The sequence below is a fragment of the Geotrypetes seraphini genome, chromosome 11 (assembly GCF_902459505.1).
Source record: "Geotrypetes seraphini chromosome 11, aGeoSer1.1, whole genome shotgun sequence".
NCBI classification, from domain to species: Eukaryota; Metazoa; Chordata; class Amphibia; order Gymnophiona; family Dermophiidae; genus Geotrypetes; species Geotrypetes seraphini.
The window spans coordinates 139,045,764-139,066,334 of record NC_047094.1 but is presented as its reverse complement, the minus strand read 5'-3'; the positions used below and the strand labels follow the sequence as shown (position 1 = coordinate 139,066,334).

Sequence of the window (20,571 nt, the reverse complement as noted above, 5' to 3'; positions counted from 1 at the left end):
GCAGTTGCGCATGCGTGGTACAGCACTCGCAAACTTTTTCAAAGTTCAAGCAAGTCTGCTTGTGAGGCTGTCTGCTGCGGGGCTCCGTGGATGACGTCACCTACATGTGAGAATATCTGCCTGCTGTCCCTGGATAACAACCGTTATGGTAAGTAACTGTGCTGTTTGGTCCCCCCAGAAATATATGAAAGTGCTTGTACAGTGAAGAATGCCTAACACAAGATTTATTAATAAACGATATGAAGTTTTTTATTTAATGATACTTTAATGTGTGTTATATAGATAAGATATGTATTTATATATGTATTAAAACAGATAAGGCTAGGGAATGTCTATCTTATAAAAAACCAAAAAGAAAAGGTCTGCCTTTAAAAATGTTCTTGTTTTTGCTTTTGTTTTTCCTATTTAAATATTAAGCTGTTGTGATTAAGGGGATGGTAAGTTGACAGCTTGTATTGTGTTACAGATCTTGTATTCGTGATCCCACAGTAAGCATTATACTGCGAATCAAAGACATAGGAGAAATGTTCTGCTTACATTACACACAGTCAACAGATGAGCATTCTGGATCTCATATTGGTAAGGTGGCATGGCATGTATCTAGAGTTGAAACTATTCTGTTAGACTTACCTCTGCTTACTTATTCAGAGGGAGTTAGAACAAGGAATTTGAGCAATAACTTTCAGAATGTTTAAGATGCTATATAATTAATGGTTACCATATATACTCAAATATAAACTGACCTGAATATAAACTTTATTCATTTGGAAATATTAATTGGGAAGAATACATACTTTGTAAACAGGTTTCTACCAGAGCCTCTAATGTAAATATAAATACTCAGCTGATAAGAACCCCCAAGCTGTCAGCTGAGGACTTCCTTTGCAGTTGGCTGTGGGTCCCTTTTGCCAAGCTTGGCAGGCAGCAGTAACATCCCTGAGTCACAGATGCTGGCACCTCAGTGGCTCCTGGATGCTGCCAGCGACTGCTGCGCTTGGTGGAGGGGAGTCTGGCCATCTCTAGAGGAGGTTCTCTGCTGGCGGTGCTTGGAGATCCCCACCAGCCACAGCAAGGGTCAGCAATTACTTCAACACTGTAGAAATAAAACCAGTAATGCATTTCCTTTTCTTTTGAACACAATACAAAGACATCTGCTATATACATTTCTCAAAGCTAACATATTTTAGTCAATAAGTTCCGTTTTTTACCTTTGTTGTCCGGAGACTTATTTTTCCATAAAGTTGGTCCCAGTTTCTTTTTCTGCTTTGCCATCTTCTGTAAATTCTTGTTGCTGTCCATTGGTTCCTCCTACCATGGTCCAGCATTTATCCCTTTCTCATCTTTTGCCCCTGCCCACCAGTCCCATGCCCAACATTTCTCCTTCTATCACCCCTCTCCAGCACCATGCCACATCTCTCCCTCCATTCCCTTCACCACTATGTCCAACATTCCTCCCTCTTGCTTATTTGTAAATGGGTCTCTACCAGAGCCTTTAATTCAGTAGCATAATTAAATGAATAACTATTTCTGAAGTTTATAGGGATGGGCGGGGACGGAGGGGATTCCTCGCGGGGACGGTTGGGGATGAGGGATTCCTCACGGGGATGGGTGGGGACAGGTGGGATTTTGGCGGGAACGGGTGGGATTTCTGTCCCCTCCCAACTCTACCTCCCACCTGATCCATCCATGCAAATGAGGGGAAATGGCATGCAAAGTAGGAAGGCAGCAATTCTATAAGCAGAAGAAGGAACACTGATTGGGCTGGCCGATCCAAAAAGAAGCAACTGCTGAGGACCAGTTGCTGCCGACTCTCCTGCTCTCTGCCACCCAGTCCCTGCCGACTCAACTGCTCTCTGCTGCCCTGTCCCTGCCGACTCTACTGCCCTGTCCCTGCAGTGTGAGCCTGTGGTTTTAACCCGGGGATAAAAGTGTGTTAAGAACATAAGAGTTGCCTCCGCCGGGTCAGACCAGCGGTCCATCGCGCCCAGCAGCCCGCACCCACGGCAGCCCATCAGGTCCATGAACTGTTAAGTGTCCCTGTCTTTCCTGTACCTATCTCTATGTCTATCTGTACCCCTCAATCCCCTTGTCCTGTAGGTATTTATCCAAACTTTCTTTGAACCCCTGCAGCGTGCTCTGCCCTACCACAGCCTCCGGGAGCGCGTTCCATGTGTCCACCACCCTCTGAGTAAAGAAGAACTTCCTAGCGTTTGTTCTAAACCTGTCCCCTTTCAATTTCTCTGAGTGCCCCCTTTTATTTGTGGCTCCCCTCAGTTTGAAGAATCTGTCCCTGTCTACCTTCTCTATGCCTTTCAGGATTTTGAAGGTTTCTATTATGTCTCCTCTAAGTCTCCGCTTTTCCAGGGAGAAGAGCCCCAGCTTTTCTAACCTGTCAGTGTTCTGTTCCATCTGCTGCGTGTTCTGTCCTGGCTAAAGTGTGTTCTGTTCCATCTAGCTGCAGCGTTTTCTGACTAAAGCGTGTTCTGTCCACTCAAAACTACAGCCACCCCCCTCCCTTTTGTTTTGACCTCACTTGTGCGGTCTGCGCATGTGTCTGGATCGCTCTGCAGTGATCCGTGGGGACACTGTGAGGTGTGCCTCCGATCAAATTAATTTACATGAGGATGTGTAGTGAATCGGTCGCCCGGCAAGACTTGACCAAAGATTGCCCAACAAGGTGAGCTTTAGTGAATATAGCCCTAAATGCCCTTGCCTTAAGTGCAGATGTTGGCGCAGAGTCCATTAGAATAAACAGATGGGTGGTATGTGTTAACACGCCTATCATTTGGGGCATTCACTGATCGTTTTCTCAAGCAAGCTCAAACTTTGCTTCATTGAAAATCAGTTGTGGAAATGTACCAGGGGTGATAAGAAATAAGGAATAGGGTCAAATTATAGAATAGTAACACATTCTTGAGAGCCATTTTTGTCCTAGATTCCTCCTCTCTGTTTAACCTTTCATAAGAAGACTACTAACAAATAATTTTCTAATCCAGCCGATATATTTTCAAACAGCAGAGCTCTTAGTGCTTACCCATTTGAGTGCATGCTTATTTATTCCTTTCATGCACTGCAGTTCAACTATGTTTCCTTGTCTCATACGTCTGTCACTGTCCTATAGTTTCCTGTGACGTTTCAGTCCCCTGCCTAAGAAACACCACCCACCCCTCTATGCAAGAAGCAACAGCTTTTAGGCATTAATTTTGTGGTTTAATGGTTGATATGTTGTCCCACCTTCCACACTTCCTCCTCCAAGATGACCAAGGCTGCTGTCATGCACTTGGATACCTACACCCTCTCACCTCTGACCGGCATTGCACTTACTGGCACTAAAAAATCTGCCAACAGAAACCTGAGCAACAATCATCCACTTCAATACCAACAGCTCAAACTATTGCCTCTCATTTTATCAATAAAATCCAGAGCAAGTTCCGGGCCAACAAGGCATTTCTCCTCATTCCATCCAGCCTGAGCCCCATCTCTCCTTGATCCAGCATTTCCCTTCTGTGTTTGTCAGAATTACCGTTCCACCTATTTTCCAGCATCACCCTTCTTTGTGTCCATCTCACCTATATCCCTATCTCACCACTTTTTCAGAATCTTCATTTGTCTCTGTCCTTGTCTTTACCCCATGTTCACCATTTGCCCTTTCAATGCCTTTATCTCCCCCAACCCCCCCCCCCCCACTTTTTCAGCATTACTTATGTCTCTATTTCACCTCCTCTTCATGTCCCCTCTGTATCTCTATCCTTATTCAGTAGGTCCTGCTTACTCTATCAATCACTCTCTCAGTAAAGAAGTACTTCCTGGTGTCCCCATGAGATCTACGCACCCAGGGACTCTGGACCCCTCAGGAGCGTCAACATTACATCAATTTCCTGGAACTCAGAGCCATGTTCTATGTTCTCAAAGCCTTCCAGCACCTTCTCTGCCCTCAGGTTCTTCTCCTGTGCACAGACAATCAAGTCGCCATGTACTACATAAACAAGCAAGGCGGCACCGGATCTCGCCTCCTTTGTCAGGAGGCTCTCAGCATCTGGACCTGGGCCACGGCCCGCAATCTCTTCCTCAAGGCTGTCTATATCCAGGGTGAACAGAACTCCCTGGCCGACAATCTCAGCCGCATCCTTCAACCTCACGAGTGGACTCTGGACCCTTCAACACTCCACTCCATCTTTGCTCGCTGGGGCACTCCGCAGGTGGACCTCTTTGCAGCACCTCACAACCATCAGCTACCCCAGTTCTGTTCCAGACTCTTCTCTCCTCATCGTCTGACCCCAGATGCATTCCTGCTCGACTGGACGGATCGGTTCCTCTATGCCTTTCCTCCACTACCTCTGATGTTGCGGACGTTATCCAAACTCCGCAGGGACAGGGCCACCATGATTCTCATCGCTCCTCAGTGGCCTCACCAACACTGGTTCTCCCTCCTGCTTCAGCTCAGCTCCAGGGAGCCCATTCCTCTTCCTGTGTTTCCTACTCTACTTACGCAGCAACGTCAGTCTCTACTGCATCCCAATCTGTCTTCGCTCCACCTGACAGCTTGGTTTCTCTCGGGCTGACCTCTCCAGAGAATCTGTCTCAGCCTGTCCGTCGCATTTTGGATGCCTCCATAAGAACATAAGTAGTGCCTCTGCTGGGTCAGACCACAGGTCCATCACGCCCAGCAGTCTGCTCCCGCGGCGGCCCAACAGGTCATGACCTGTCTGAATCACCCCTTATTTTCACCTCGAAGTCCTATCTTCCCATCCAATTCTTGACTCTTTGTCCCCGCACCCCTTTCAGTACTCTACGATCCCTTTGTCCCTCAGGAATCCGTCCAATCCCTGTTTGAATCCCTGTACTGTATTCTGCCTGATCACTTCCTCCGGGAGCGCATTCCATGTGTCCACGACCCTTTGGGTGAAGAAAAACTTCCTTGCATTTGTCTTGAACCTATCCCCCTTCAGTTTCTCCGAGTGCCCCCTCGTACCCGTTGTCCCTCTCAGTCTGAAGAACCTGTCCCTATCCACCCTCTCTATGCCTCTCAAGATTTTGAAGGTCTCTATCATATCTCCCCTGAGCCTCCTCTTTTCCAGAGAGAAGAGACCCAGCTTATCCAGCCTCTCAGCGTATGGGCAGTTTTCCAGCCCTATTACCAGCTTCGTTGCTCTCCTTTGGACTCTCTCAAGTACCGCCATGTCCTTCTTGAGGTGCGGCGACCAATACTGAACGCAATATTCCAGATGCGGGCGCACCATCGCCCGATATAGTGGCATGATGACTTCCCGCGTCCTGGTTGTGATACCCTTCTTTATGATGCCCAGCATCCTGTTGGCTTTTTTCGCTGCTGCTGCACACTGTGCGGATGGCTTCATTGATGCATCCACTAGCACACCCAAGTCTCTCTCAAGTCCGCTGTCTCCCAGCAGTGCCCCCCCCCCCCCCATTTTGTAGTTGAACAACGGGTTCTTATTTCCTATATGCATGACCTTGCATTTCTCAACGTTAAAGCGCATTTGCCATTTGTTTGCCCAGTCTTCCAGCTTGTACAGGTCCCTTTGCAGGTCCTCACACTCCTCCCTGGTCCTAACTCTGCCGCAGAGTTTGGTATCATCCGCAAATTTTATAACCTCGCATTTTGCCTCCGTTTCCAGGTCATTGATAAATATGTTGAAGAGTAGCGGCCCCAGCACCGATCCCTGCGGCACACCGCTCGTGACTCCCCGCCAGTCAGAAAATTGGCCCTTCACTCCGACCCTCTGCAGTCTACCCGACAGCCAGTGCTTGATCCATCTGTGTCCATCCCCGCCCACCCCGTGGTTCCACAGCTTCTTAAGCAGCCTTTCATGTGGCACCTTGTCAAAAGCCTTTTGAAAATCGAGGTAAATGATGTCCATGGGTTCCCCTTTGTCCACCTGACTGCTTATTCCCTCAAAGAAGTACAGTAGGTTCGTAAGGCATGACCTTCCCTTACAGAATCCGTGCTGGCTTGTTCGCAGTAAGTCATTTTTCTCGATGTGTTCACAAATGTTGTCCTTGATCATCGCTTCCACCATCTTCCCTATAACTGAAGTCAGGCTCACCGGCCTGTAGTTCCAGGAAACCGGCCACCCTCCAATGTTACCATCAGAAGTGGACCAGGTTCTCCTCTTGGTGTCTACTGCATCATCACGATCCCACCTCATTAGCGGTGGAAACTGTACTGGACTATTTGCTCTCTCTGTCCGACGCTGGCCTCAAGTCTACCTCAATCAGAGTCCACCTCAGTGCCATCACTGCGTTTCATGAGCCTATCCTCGGAAAACCTCTCACGGCTCATCCACTGGTTTCCCGGTTCATGAGAGGCCTCTTCAATGTCAAACCACCTCTGAAGCCTCCTCCTGTCGTCTGGGACCTGAATGTGGTTTTATCAGCCCTCATGAAACCCCCTTTTGAGCCTCTTGCCACAACTTAGCTCAAACTTCTCACATGGAAGGTGCTTTTCCTCATTGCCATCACCTCTGCCAGGAGGGTTAGTGAGATGCATGCACTGGTCGCCGATCCACCGTTCACTGTTTTTCACCATGACAAGGTGGTTCTGCGTACCCATCCTAAATTCCTTCCCAAGGTGGTCTCGGCTTTTCACCTCAACCAGTCCATTGTGTTGCCTGTCTTTTTCCCTAAACCCCATTCTCATCCTGGGGAACAGGCGTTGCACACGCTGGATTGTAAGCGTGCCCTTGCATACTACCTTGACCGTACCAGGGCTCACCGCTCGTCCCCTCAGCTCTTTCTGACCTTCGATCCTAACCGTCTAGGTCGTCCTGTCACTAAATGGACGCTTTCCAACTGGCTTGCTGCCTGTATTGCGTTCTGTTATGCTCGGGCCGGTCTCTCACTGGAAGCTGCTGTCACGGCCCACAGGGTCAGAGCTATGGCTGCTTCTGTGGCTTTCCTCCGTTCCACGCCCATCGAGGAAATCTGCAAGGCTGCCACTTGGTCCTCAGTTCACACGTTCACTACTCACTACTGTCTGGATGCCTTCTCCAGACAGGATGGACACTTCGGCCAATCTGTGTTACAAAATTTATTTTCCTAATGGCCAACCATCCCTCCTCCCTCTTTGTTAGCTTGGAGGTCACCCATGCGTTAAGAATATGCTGCCTGCTTGTCCTGGGATAAAGCACAGTTACTTACCGTAACAGGTGTTATCCAGGGACAGCAGGCAGATATTCTTACGTCCCACCCTCCTCCCCGGGTTGACTTCTTAGCTGGCTTTTCTTAACTGGGGACCACGCTCTCCTCCGTTGGGCGGGAAGGCACTCGCGCATGCGCGGTGCGGCCAACTAGAACTTTCTAGTTAAAAAGGTCCGTACCGGGGCTCCGTCGGTGACGTCACCCATGCGTTAAGAATATCTGCCTGCTGTCCCTGGATAACACCTGTTACGGTAAGTAACTGTGCTTTATGGTATACCGCAAGGTTCAATTCTATCTCCTATGCTTTTCATTATCTTTTTAGCGCCTTTAGGCCAATCCATTGGTTTCACAACATTTGCCTATGCGGACAATGTCCAATTAGTACATCCAATAGATTTAAATAACCCAAATGAAATTACCATTATCAACGACAAACTTGAAAAGATTAATTCTTGGCTCGATGCACATATGCTCTCCGTGAATATAAACAAATCAAAACTAATGATTTTTCCTTTCAAAGATGGCCTTTCATTATTATCTCCCCTTAAGCTCAAAAATCTCCCTATCATAGCTGTTCCTTCTCTAAAATTACTAGGAGTCATACTTGATGGCAAACTTACTTATCACCAGCATATTAGCACGGTGGTCCTACATTGCTTTTATCGGCTACGCATGATCAAAGCCCTAGCAAAATTGTTTGAGTCCGCGTCCCTGAATATTTTAATCCATTCACTGGTTATCTCTTGTTTGGATTACTGCAATGCCCTTCTCAAGGGCACTACAAAAAAAGAAATAAAAAGGCTTCAAATGGCTCAAAATACTGCAATAAAAATCTTATTTAACGCAAAAAAATATGATTATGTTACGCCTCTTTTTCGTAAAGCTCATTGGTTGCCTATAGAGCATACGATCACTTACAAAATTTTACTCCTAACCTTTAAAACGAAAGCAAATAGCCAGCCAGAATTTATTAATAATTTGCTTATCCCTCATACTCAAGTTACATAGAAACCTAGAAACATAGAACATGACGGCAGAAAAGGGCCACGGCCCATCTTGTCTGCCCACACTAATGACCCACCCCCTAACTACCTCCATGGAGAGATCCCACATGCCAATCCCATCTTTTCTTAAAATCTGGCACGCTGCTGGCCTCAATTACCTATTGTGGAAGATTATTCCAGCGATCAACCACCCTTTCGGTGAAGAAATATTTTCTGGTGTCGCCATGAAATTTCCCACCCCTGATTTTCAACGGATGCCCTCTTGTTGCCTAGGGTCCTTTAAGAAAAAAGAGATCCTCTTCCACCTCGATACGGCCTGTGACATATTTGAACGTCTTGATCATGTCTCCCCTCTTTCTGCGTTCCTCGAGTGAGTACAGCTGCAACTTACCCAGTCGTTCCTCATACGGGAGATCCTTGAGACCTGAGACCATCCTGGTGGCCATTCGCTGAACCGACTCAACTCTCCGCACATCTTTTTGATAATGCGGCCTCCAGAATTGTACACAGTATTCCAGATGGGGTCTCACATGGATCTGTACAACGGCATTATGACCTCGGGCTTACGGCTGACGAAACTTCTATGGATACAGCCCATGATTTGTCTAGCCCTGGATGAAGCTTTCTCCACTTGATTGGCAGTCTTCATGTCTTCGTTAATGATCACCCCCAAGTCACGTTCTGCTACAGTCCTTGTTGTTAGGTCTCTACAATCCACTGCGCAAAATCTTCTTATTATTCCCTCATTGAAACGGATGTTACTATGAGGAATACAATTTTTTCTGTTAATCCACCTTTAAATTTACTGTATTTTTGCACTAACTGGCACTTTAAATCTAGGTCACGTATCGAGCAATTGAGCCCTTCTCCAGGGAGAGTGGGACACAATTTGGTCCAGATGGGAGGCACTCACGGCTGGCCTGAAAACTGCTGTTCGGGCCGGTGCGGTGGTGGAGCTCCGTCGGCAGTGACTGCAGGCGCCCAGAGCTCCCTGCCGATAGTGCCTCGCTAGTCAGCAGGGAGCATTGGGGAGGCCCGGTCTTCTTCCACCACCGACAGAAGGATTCCCTTGACTGCCAACAGTCAGGATACAAAGGATTCCCTCTCAGCTGATTTTTTTAACAGCTGATGCCGGCTTGCCTGCTTTAGTGGCTGGGACAGTTCAGGCTTCCCAGCTGCTACAAGCCCAGGAGGGGTTGTTTTTTGCAGGAACTTTGCCATTTTCTCAGTCTGGCCCCTCCATTTTGTATGCAACCTCAGGTGTCTTTCCCCCTGTATTGGAAAAACAGGGGCAGGTTTCAGCTGGGTCCCCTGCTGTGGCAGGGAGTCCCATGGGACCCCCGGGGTTTTCCCCCCCTAATTTACATTTTTCTTTGTGCAGGACCTATTTTCAGGTGGCTGGGGGTCCCACTTGCGCCTTGGGGGGGTTCCCTCCTCTTGTGGCTTTGCCTACCTCTTCTCCTTTGGCGTCCCCTCTTCCTCCCTCCCTCGTCCAAGCGCCCGTGAGTGCCTTGGGTTGCGGATTGGTGGTCAGAGGAACGTGTTGGCTTGGCTGAGGACCTGGACCCTGTTAGGAATTCCAGGATCCTCCCGAGGGGACAGCTGCTGGTGGCGGGGCGTTGGGTTTCCTGTCTTCCAGCGATGAGGCGACCTGTTTAAGCAGGTCTCGGTACTGCGTTTTGAGGAAGTGCCATCGGAGATCCCGCGTGTGAGGGACCCTCTTCTAAGGGGGATCCGTACTGTTTTCCGCTCCTTTCCTCTGCATCAGGATTTTTGGGATATTGTATTGGCGCAGTGGAATACGTCAGAAGCACCGTTTCGGTTAGCGCATACCATGGCTCATTGCTGTCCCATCCCGGAGGGGGATAGGGCTACTTTAAAGTTGCCAGTGGTGGATGCGGTAGTCTCAGCGTTTTCTAAGCGGCATACTGTGCCTGTTGAGGGTGGTTCTGCTTTACGGGACTCTGAGGAGCGTAAGTTGGAGACCATTTTTAAGCAGAATTTTGATGTCTCTGCCTTGAGGGTCCAGGCGGCTATTTGGGGGGGGGGGGGTTGGTGGCTCGCACCGTGTTTCAGTGGACTGAGCGTGTCTTGGATCGTGAATTTGATGATATCCTTGTTTGATCAGGAGGTAGCAAAGATTGAGATGTCTGCCTTGTTCCTTTTGGATGCTCTCTATGACTTGGTGCAAATGTTAGCTACGTCTCTAGTTTTGGAGTGGCCGCGCAACGTACCTTGTGGCTTCGCGCTTGGTCGGCAAATGCCACGTCCAAAAAGCTTATCATATCTCCTTTGCAGGGGTCTTTTTTTGTTTGGAGAGGACTTAGATAATTTGGTTCAGACTCTGACGGACTCTAAGGTGCCCCGCCTGCCTGAGGACTGTGCCCACCCAGCATCTCTGGATTGCACTGCCCGCGGGCGACTGCGGGAGTTCCACAAGTATCGCCCTGTGCATGGGACTGCTACTTTCCAGGCTTCCGGGGTTTCCCGGGATCGGTTTTATTAGCGCATGCAGTGCTTTCGGGGGCTCATCGGGGGGGCTTGGAATCCCTCCGCCAGTTCCCCCTCTGCCGTCCTGCACAATGACTCGTTGCCGGCGCCCCCTTTGGTTCCTTCTGGTGGGTGCCCGGCTGTGCAACCTTTTTTCCCAAGTGGGCTGAGATCCCGTCCGATCAGTGGGTCCTGGAGGTGATGCAGGACGGTTATGCTCTGGAGTTTGCCCGCTCTCGGCCAGATCATATCTAGCCTCTCCGTTTCAGGCGGCATGGAAGATGCTGGCCTTTTGCCAGACTCTTCAGCGGTTGCTAGATCTCAAAGCAGTTGTTCCAGTGTCCCCTCAGGAGTGCGGCACCTGCAGGTACACCATTTACTTTGTGGTGCCCAAGAAGGAGGGGACCTTTCAGCCCATCCTAACTTTAAAAAGGGGTCAACAGGGCTCTCAGATTTCCCTCTTGTCGCATGGTAACACTTCGGTCTGTCATTCTGGCGGTTCAGCTGGGGGAGTTCCTGACTTCTCTGACGGAGGCCTACTTGCATGTTCCCATTTGGATCTCCCATCAGCTCTTTCTTTGCTTTGTGATCTTGGGTCAGCACTATCTGTTCTGTGCGCTTCCCTTTGGTCTGGCCATGGCTCCCCGGACGTTCACCAAGGTTATGGTGGTCATCGCGGCAGCCTTGCAGTTAGACGGCATTCTGGTGCATCCCTACCTGGACGACTGGTTGATTCGGGCGAAGTCATTGCAGGAAAGCACCTGGGTTACGGCTTGGGTGGTGGAGTTTCTCCAGTTGCTGAGCTGGGTGGTCAACCTTTCCGGGACTCGGTTGGTCCCATCTCAGTGTCTAGAGTACCTTGGGGTGCTGTTCGACTTCTCCTTGGGAGAGGTCTTCCTTCCAAAGGCCTGGGTAAGCAAGTTGCTATCTCAGATTCGCCTCCTCGGGCGCAGGATTTCCTCCAAGTCTTGGGGTCGATGGCGGCTTCCCTAGACTTAGTGAGGTGGGTGCGGGCCCACATGTGTCCTCTTCAGATGGATTCTCAAAAGAGGGAGGGTTCTTGAGTGGGTAGACTTGTTGGGCCGCCGGCCCTTTTCTGCCGTCATACTCTATGTTTCGTTTCTAGCGGGTCCTCGTAAGGGGGATGGCGTTTCTAGGGCTACTGTTGCACACTGGATCAAGGAAACTATTGCTTCCGCGTATCCACTTCAGAAAAAAGTTTTTTCTGGAATTTCTTAAGGCTCATTCCTCTCGGGGTCAGGCAGCTTCTTGGGCTGAGTCTTCGCTCGTGCCTCCAATGTATATTTGTAAGACTGCGGTTTGGTCTTCCTTGCATTCATTTGTCAGACACTACCAGGTAGACGTTCAGGCGCGTCGGGACGCAGTGTTCGGTGAGCGTGTTCTGGTGTCGGCCCCTTGGGAGTCCCACCCATGATGGGGACTGCTTTAGTACGTCCCACTCATAAAGATTAACCTCTACCAGCTTGGAGAGTGTTAAAGAAGGAGAAATTAGTATCTTACCTGCTAATTTACTTTCTTTTAGCTTCTCCAGACCGGTAGAGATCCCCACCATGTCTGTTGTTGTGGCTGTTGCATGGGCAGTTTTTGTTTTTTGCTGTGGTTGTAGTATCTTTCTGGGGCCGGGGAGAATTGAAAAACAGTGGCTGTGGCTCGGCTGGTGAGCTGTGGGGACATTTTCTTTCTGGTATCTCTCCTCTGCATTTTCCAGCATTTGGGGATGTTAGGTATTACTCCTTTTCAGAGTATTTATTTCTGTTTCCAGTTCTTAGTTCTGCTTGGCTCTTCGGCAGACTGATAGGAATAGGGGAAGGTATCTCTTATGTACTATTCCACAGTTTTGTTTTCAGTCTCCACCTGCTGGTCATGATTGGATATATACCCATTCGTAAAGATTAACCTCTATTGTTCTGGAGAAGCTAAAAGAAAGTAAATTAGCAGGTAAGAACCTAATTTCTCCTTTACTAAACTCAACTGTCTTATTACATACATGGTTTTCTTACATAAATTTGTGATTTGATCCTTTTATGTCATGGAGTGGTCCAAAACAACCCCTAATACTTTGGCTGTTTTTTCAACTTTAAGAGAAGCTCCAGATTCCAATGTGATCGATGGCCTTGAAGAAAGCAGTTACTCACATGTAGTAGGTGTTCGAGGGCAGAACACACATTCTCATATAATCTGCCTACCTCCACTAAGTGCTGTATTCTATAGGGTATTACTATACACTACCTTGGCACTATGCAATGATGGAAGCTGGGAAGGTGTATGCATGCAAAGTGCACAGTAGCAAAGACTTCTTTAAAAATTGTTGGGCTGCATTGGTGATATCTCTCACCTTTGAGAATGTATCCTGCTGTCCTTGGAGAGCACCTGCTACAAGGGAGTAATTGCTTTAGACATGTTGTTGCTAACATCTAGAGGTGGGCATTTACACCAAACCTAGTGCTAGTGTAATTGATTGTGCCTTAAATTAAATTACGTCTTTGGCCAGTTAGGCTAGTATTTTTTTATACTGAAAAGTAGATGCATACTGGTCTTTATAAAATAGGTTTTAAAATTGCCTTAAATTTGTGTTTATAATAGGTACCTTGTTATAAAATTACCCTCGTTATATGTGTGGGCATGTACATGTATATTATCAAAATTCAATAAATCATTATGAAATCAGGTTATATAATGAGACTGGTTTTGTTTCTACAGATTTTGCTGTTAACAGGTTAAAACTAGCTGAGATTCTGTATTATAAAATTTTGGAGACAATAATGGTACAAGAGACACGAAGACTTCATGGAAAAGATATGACCGTGAGTGAGCATAAGTTAAGGAATTGTTTATTGGTTAGAGCAGTTTTCTGAAAACGAGGGGTTCAAATCTCACTTCCTTATCATGTCAGTCCAGATATGTGTGTTTATGCTAACCTGCTGGCAGATGGTGACAGAGAGCCAGTTTTTCAGTGACATCACTAGTATTTTACTTATTTTATTTTAACACATGTTCTTGGCTGGTGTGGCTGAATCACTTGCCGGTATTTCTCTGTCTCCAGTGGAAGGCGTAGCAGTACTGATGCAAATTGAGGATGCCAGTTCTATAGAGTTATTCCTCCTATACCTGAAGTATAGTAGGAAAAGTTAAAAAATAGGTAAGAAGCAGCATTCAAATGTCTCTACTTGGGACACTGGCTTCTTTCTGGGCAATTGCATTCCTAACTTTGTTCTTTCCTCCCATTTCTTCTCCCCTTCCCTTCAGCAGAGAGAGAGCATTGGTCACAGCCTTGCTTGGTAATACTGTATTCAGTAAAGCTTGAAAAAAATTAACAAGCGAGGAAATGTTTTGGAAGCCATCTATAGCAGGACAGCCTGCTGAGGCAGCAGTTTTTCTCAGCTGGGTAGGGACCACATCCCCCAAAGGGGATGTAAAGAAGTTGACGTGAGACTCCTCAGAGTCAGTGGCAGATTAATTATGCTGCTCTTTTTGTCTAGAGATTACTTTGACTTGCTTGTCCTAGGAGAATAGTCACTATCTAAAAGAAGCTCAAAGACACTCTCCTGGTGAGCACCTTCCCTCCTCTTGGAAGTTTTTGGGCAAGTTGAAGTGAGCATTCTACTACTCACATAGTCATAGGTATGCTCTTTCTTGACCTTCTCAACAAGTTCAACTCCAATGCATTTATTCTTTAGCACTTTCCAGACTGGTAGAGGTTAAATCTTAAATTTAAAAAATTTAAATTGAATCAGGTTGGTCAGACTGGATGGACCATTCGGGTCTTTAGCTGCCGTCATCTACTATGTTACTATGTTACAAGTGGGTATATGACTAGCAGGTGGAGACTGAAACAAAACTGTGGAATAGTACATAAGAGACCTATCAGTCTTCTTTCAGTCTCTAGCAGGTGTTGAGTGAGCTGTACCCATCTCCCTTGGTAGGGCTGTTGGAATTTGTTTAGGGATTTCTAGTCCCTGTTTTTGGCCGGATTGAGCTTGGATTGATCAACTCTATGTGATATTTGTACCGCATCATGTGCACACAGTTTACTTGCTGGTGTCACCTAAAGGACTGGAATCTAAACATATACAGTAAAACCGTGGATTGCAAGTAACTGGGTTTGCAAGTGTTTTGCAAGACAATCAAAACATTTTATTAAATTTTAACTTGCTATACAAGCAATGTCTTGCAATACAAGCACATACAGTATACACATATCACAACTAAGCCGATGGGACCAGACGGGATCCATCCCATGATATTGAGGGAGCTCAGAGAGGTTCTGGCGGGTCCTGTTAAAGATTTGTTCAACAAATCTTTGGAGACAGGAGTGGTTCCTAGGGATTGGAGAAGAGCAGATGTGGTGCTGATTCACAAAAATGGTCGCAGAGATGAAGTGGGAAACTACAGACTGGTAAGCCTCACTTCAGTTATTGTAATAATCGAAGCATTGCTGAAAGAAAGGATAGTGAAATTCCTTGAATCAAATGGGTTACAGGATCCAAGGCAACATGGTTTTACTAAAGGTAAGTTGTGCCAAATGAATCTGATTAAATTTTTTGATTGGGTGGCCAAAGAATTGGATCAAGGGCATATGCTAGATCAGTGGTCTCAAACATGCGGGCCACATGTGGCTCTCAAGGTTTTATTTGCGGCCCGCGGTCTAGAGGCCATCATTCTCTTCCTTTTGGAGCAGCAGCCGGCTCATTCGCTCAAAGCCGCGGGTTGGCGGCTCCTTGCGCTATCCACTCCTGCATCGGAAGTTTATATATCTTTCCTTTTAACTGTTAAAGGAAAGTTTTATAAACTATAAAGAGTTTTACCTCATGCAAAATTGTCATTTCTTTAATAAGGCATTAACTATTTTTTCTGCGGCCCTCCAAGTATCTACAAATCCAAAATGTGGCCCCGCAAAGGGTTTGAATTTGAGACCACTGTGCTAGATGTAATTTACTTAGGCCTCCTTTTATGAAAACTGCGATAACAGTTTCTAGCATGGGGAGCCGCGCAGCTCCTGATGCTAATTGAGTTCCTATGAGCATCGGGAGCAGCGCGGGCCATTCAGCGTGGCTCCCTGCGCAAGAAACTACTATCGCAGTTTTGTAAAAGAGGAGGGTTAAATTTTAGCAAAGCCTTTGACATGGTTCCTCATAAAAGGTTCTTGAACAAACTTGATGGGCTGAAGTTAGGACCCAAAGTGGTGAACTGGATTAGAAACTGGTTGACAGGCAGGCGCCAGAGGGTGGTGGTTAATGGAATTCGCTTGGAGGAGGAAAAGGTGAGTAGTGCAGTCCCTCAAGGATCGGTGCTGGGGCTGATCCTGTTCAATATGTTTGTGAACGACATTTATGAAGGGTTAGAAGGAAAGGTTTGCCTTGTTGCGGATGATACCAAGATTTGTAACTGAGTAGAGGAGGGAGTGGAAAACATGAAAAAATATCTACAAAAGCTAGAAGAATGGTCTAATATCTGGCAACTAAAATTCACCGCAAAGAAGTGCAGAGTAATACATTTGGGGTTTAGAAATCGGAAGGTGCTGGGAGGTGAGAGGCTGTTGTGCATGGATGGGGAGAGGGACCTTGGGGTGATAGTGTCTGAAGATCTAAAGGCGAAAAAACAGGCAGTGGCTGTTGTCAGAAGGATGCTAGGCTGTACAGCGAGAGGCGTGACCAGTAGAAGAAAGAAGGTGTTGATTCCCCTGTACAGGTCGATGGTGAGGCCCCACTTTGGATATTGTGTTCAATTTTGGAGACCGTATCTGGTGAAGGACATAAAAAGACTTGAAGCGGTCCAGAGGAAGGTGCCGAAAATGGTAGGAGGTTTGCGCCATAAAATGTATGAGGAGAGACTGGAAGCCCTGATTATCCCAGGACAAGCAGGCAGCATATTCTCTACATGTGGGTGACGTCATCAACGGAGCCCCGACGCGGACAGCTTTTCAAGCAAACTTGATTGAAGACTTCAAGTTTGCTAGTGCTGCACCACGCATGTGTGTGCCTTTCTGCTCCACTAGAGGGCGCATCCCCTCCTCGTGGTCTTTGGTTCTTAGTTTTCCGCGGAGCCAGAAAGCCCTGTCTCTCTTCTCTGCGTTCTTCAAAGTGCCTTTCTAGCACCGCGGCTTCTTTGTTTTGTTCGGGAGTCGCTGTGCGGTTTGTTGATTGATTGTGTTTTTCCTTGTTTAAAAAAAAAAAAAAAAATTGTACTTTTTGTTGTGTTTCTGCTGGTTTTCCACTGGCAGGCCCTTCTTGGGCCTCGGCCATGCTGCTAGGCCTCGTTTGGCTGTGGCTGTGTTTTCTTCTTCCCTGGCCTCTCTTTGGGCTCACCTCTGGTGAACAGAATGGCCGGGACCCTTTTTCCTTCCTTGGAATCGGGCTGGTGTAGCCTCGTTCCCCGGTGGCGTCCCGTCTGCGGTGCTCGTGGGTTCCCTCCTTGGGTAAGTCTTTTCTTTCTTTCTAGGTGCGTTACCTCGGTAACGCCTCCGACTGAGTCTCAGGCATTCCGGCATCGAGTGCAGTTGTGCCTGTCTCTATGAGACCTTCGAAGCGTGCCTCCTTTCATGGGAATACTCATCCTCAAGGTTGCCCTCTATGGAGTGCACTGCTGCACCTTCCTTACCAGTTTCATTGGTACGGTGCCATCTTCCGACCCTCGACTGGGGCTTTGTGCCTCGACGTCGACTGAGGCTTGGTACCTCGACGTCGACTGGGGGCTTGTGCCTCGACGTCGACTGAGGCTGGGTACCTCAACGTCGACTGAGGTCTTGTGCCTCGGCGTCGACTGAGGTCTTGTGCCTCGGCGTCGACTGAGGTCTTGTGCCTCGGCGTCGACTGAGGTCTTGTGCCTCGACGTCGACTGCGGGCTTGTGCCTCGACATCAACTGGGGGCTTGTGCCTCGACTGAGAGCTTGTGCCTTGATGTCGGCTGAGGCTTTGTACCTCGATGTCGACTGAGGCTTGGTGCCTCGATGTCGAATGAAGGCTTGTTCCTCGACGTTGACTGGGGCTTTGTGCCTCGACGTCGGCTGAGGCTTTGTGTCTCGACGTCGGCTGAGGCTTTGTGTCTCGACGTCGACTGAGGCTTGGTGCCTCGACGTCGACCTGAGGCTTGGTGCCTCGCCGTTGACTGGGGCCTTGTGCCTCGACGTCGGCTGAGGCTTTGTGCCTTGATGTCGGCTGGGGCCTTGTGCCTCGACGTCAACTGGGGCGCCGTTGACTGGGCTTCGTGCCTCGAAGTCGACAGCAGCTTTGTGCCTCGACGTCGACTGAAGCCTTGTGCCTCGACGTCGCCGGGACGGCCAACAGGGTCTTGATTTATAATTTTACATTCACCTCGTGTCTTGAGGTCCTGGTCAACTCCTTGCCCACCTTTCAGGATGACTTGCCCGCCGCGCAGAGTTTTGGGCAGCTGGTGGACTCTCTTTTGCAGTTTCGCCTGTACATGTTCCATGCGACTTACGATGCTTTCGTGCTTTCCTCTCGGGTCTCCGCCTTTGCGGTTGCCATGTGCCGTTGGGCGTGGCTCCGCATCGTCGATATGGACCCCATCCTTCGGGATCGCTTGGCCTATCTTCCCTGTTTGGGGCATGTACTCTTTACTGACTCGATTGAAGCGCCACTAAGCACCTCTCGGAGCACGAGCGTTCCTTTGCATCTTTGGTGCGGCCCAAGACGAAGCCCACTCCTCCTAAGGCTTATCGGCTGCCGCCCCGGGGGTACCCACAGAAGTCTACGCCTGCCTTCTCTCGTCCGCCTCCTCGGCGCCAGCGGCAGCAGCAGGCTTCTCCTAAACCTCAGACCCCTGCGGTGTCTAAGCCCGCACCGTCTTTTTGACTGGCTGAGCGGAAGGGGGCTGGCCCCCTCCGCCCTGGACCCCGCCCCTCTTCCTATTGGGGGCTATCTCCGGGCTTTCTACCATACCTGGGCCCACATCACCTCGGACGCTTGGGTCTTCACCGTTGTCGGAGCAGGGTATTCGCTGAACTTCTGGGCGTTGCCTCCAGACTGTCCTCCCAGCGTGTCGCTTTCGAGTCGAACGCGGCTTCCCTTGCTCCTTCTGGAGGCTCGGGCTCAGGCTCTTCTTCGCCTTCGGGCGGTGGAGGAGGTCCCCCCTTGTCAGAGGGGACGGGGGTTTTTCTCCAGGTACTTCCTGGTCCCCAAAAAGACCAGGGACCTCCGTCCTATCCTGGGCCTCCGGAAGCTGCACAAATTCCTGGTTCGGGAAAAATTCGGGATGCTCTCGCTTCCTGTTTTGTATCCCTTGATGGATGAGGGGGACTGGTTGTGTTCCCTCGATCTCAAGGAGGCTTATACGCACGTGCTCTGGCGTTCCTGGCTTGGCCTGTAGCTCTGAGACTCGTTTTTTATAAAAGGACTGTTTAACTTAGGTGAAGCCTACTCTTCCCTAATGTCCAAGTTATCCTGTCAGAGTAGGTTTTTGATGTAGTTTATTTAGCTGGCAAAAGTTACCTTGTGTGTTGGGCAACTGCATATAATGCTGCCAGGCTTGGGCTGGGCTGCCACTGGAAAACAGTACTCAGACGCATGAATTAACAGTGGTAGCAGCCTTAGTACATTTCTCCATTTCTCTTCCATTATAGACATTATGTTCAGTCCCTACGACAGACTTTCACATCTCATTTCTGTCTGGAGTCCAATCCCAGACAAGATAGTCAGTTCGGCCAAGCAGTTCTAAAAAAAAAAAAAAATTATTTTCTCTTTAGTCGCCAGCTTCCTTCCATCCTGTTTGTAGTAGCTAGGAAGTCCCATCTGTAAGAATATGCTGTCTGCTTGTCCTGGGATATAGCCCAGTTACTTACCTGTAACGGATGTTATCCAGGGACAGCAGGCAGTTATTCTCACAACCCTCCCACCTCCCTTAGTTGGCTTCTTAGCTGGTTTACTGAACTGATGGTCCCATGAGTTAATGTCAGGTGGGAAGGCACTTGCACATGCGCGATACAGGCAGTTTTGAAAATTCTAAGAAGTTAATGTGAAAGTATACTTTTACACTGACCCTACCGGGCTCCTTCGATGGCATTACTCATCTGTGAGAATATTATTACATTACATTAGTGATTTCTATTCCGCTTGTGCCTTGCGGTTCTAAGCGGATTACATTAGAAGATGGCTGGTCATTTCCAGGCGATGACAATACAATTCTTTACATTACTTTACAAACTTTGCATAGCTAACTTTACATAACTTTTCGTACATAACTTTACAAAACTTTACGTGGAATTACTTTGCATTACTTTACATTATCTTTCCAGTACTTGCATAACTTACATTACATTATTTTACAAAGCATAACTTTATATTACAGAAAAGCACGAATCTGTTTTTAAGTTGTTATATCTGACATTTTGAGATATTTGGAGGAAACAGTGTTTCCAGATAAGAATTGACTTATCGTCCATTGCGACTAGATTAGATGTTGCCTGTGGAGAAGAATTGCAGGAGGTTGCGAAGGGTGAGAGGATGATGATAGATTATATTGTTGGGATGTGTTTTTTGAATAGAATGGTTTTGATATCTTTTCGAAACGCTTTATAGTCAGTAGTTGTGATCAGCAACTTGGATATGGTGGGGTCAATTTTTGCGGCCTGTGTGGCAAGTAGGTTGTCATATAGTTTTTTGCGTCTTGTGCCTTTGAGTGGGGGGTAGGTGAATGGGATCTGGGTTCTCCTTGCTCTGGATGAGAGGTTTCGGTTTAGGCGGCTGTTTAGGTAGAGAGGTGCTGTTCCGTTTAGTGCTTTGAATAATAGACAGTATAGTTTGAATTGGGTTCTTGCTCGTATCGGTAGCCAGTGCGAGTCGAGATAGGCATTAGTGATATGATCATATTTTCCTAGCGAATAGATGAGTCTGAGAGCTGTGTTCTGTACTGTCTGTAATTGTTTGATCATGTAAGTGGGGCA

General features: G+C 47.9%; 1 protein-coding gene across 4 annotated transcripts in view; it reads left to right on the top strand.

Annotated features, from left to right (window-relative positions):
* RBL1 (RB transcriptional corepressor like 1) overlaps positions 1-20,571 on the top strand; it is a 190,909-nt gene that overhangs the window by 88,726 nt on the left and 81,612 nt on the right. For all 4 annotated transcript variants that reach the window (XM_033963280.1, XM_033963282.1, XM_033963283.1 and 1 more), the window contains 2 exons: positions 467-579; positions 13,374-13,477. In XM_033963280.1, the coding sequence (XP_033819171.1) occupies positions 467-579; positions 13,374-13,477 (217 nt within the window). The remainder of the gene's footprint in view (positions 1-466; positions 580-13,373; positions 13,478-20,571) is intronic.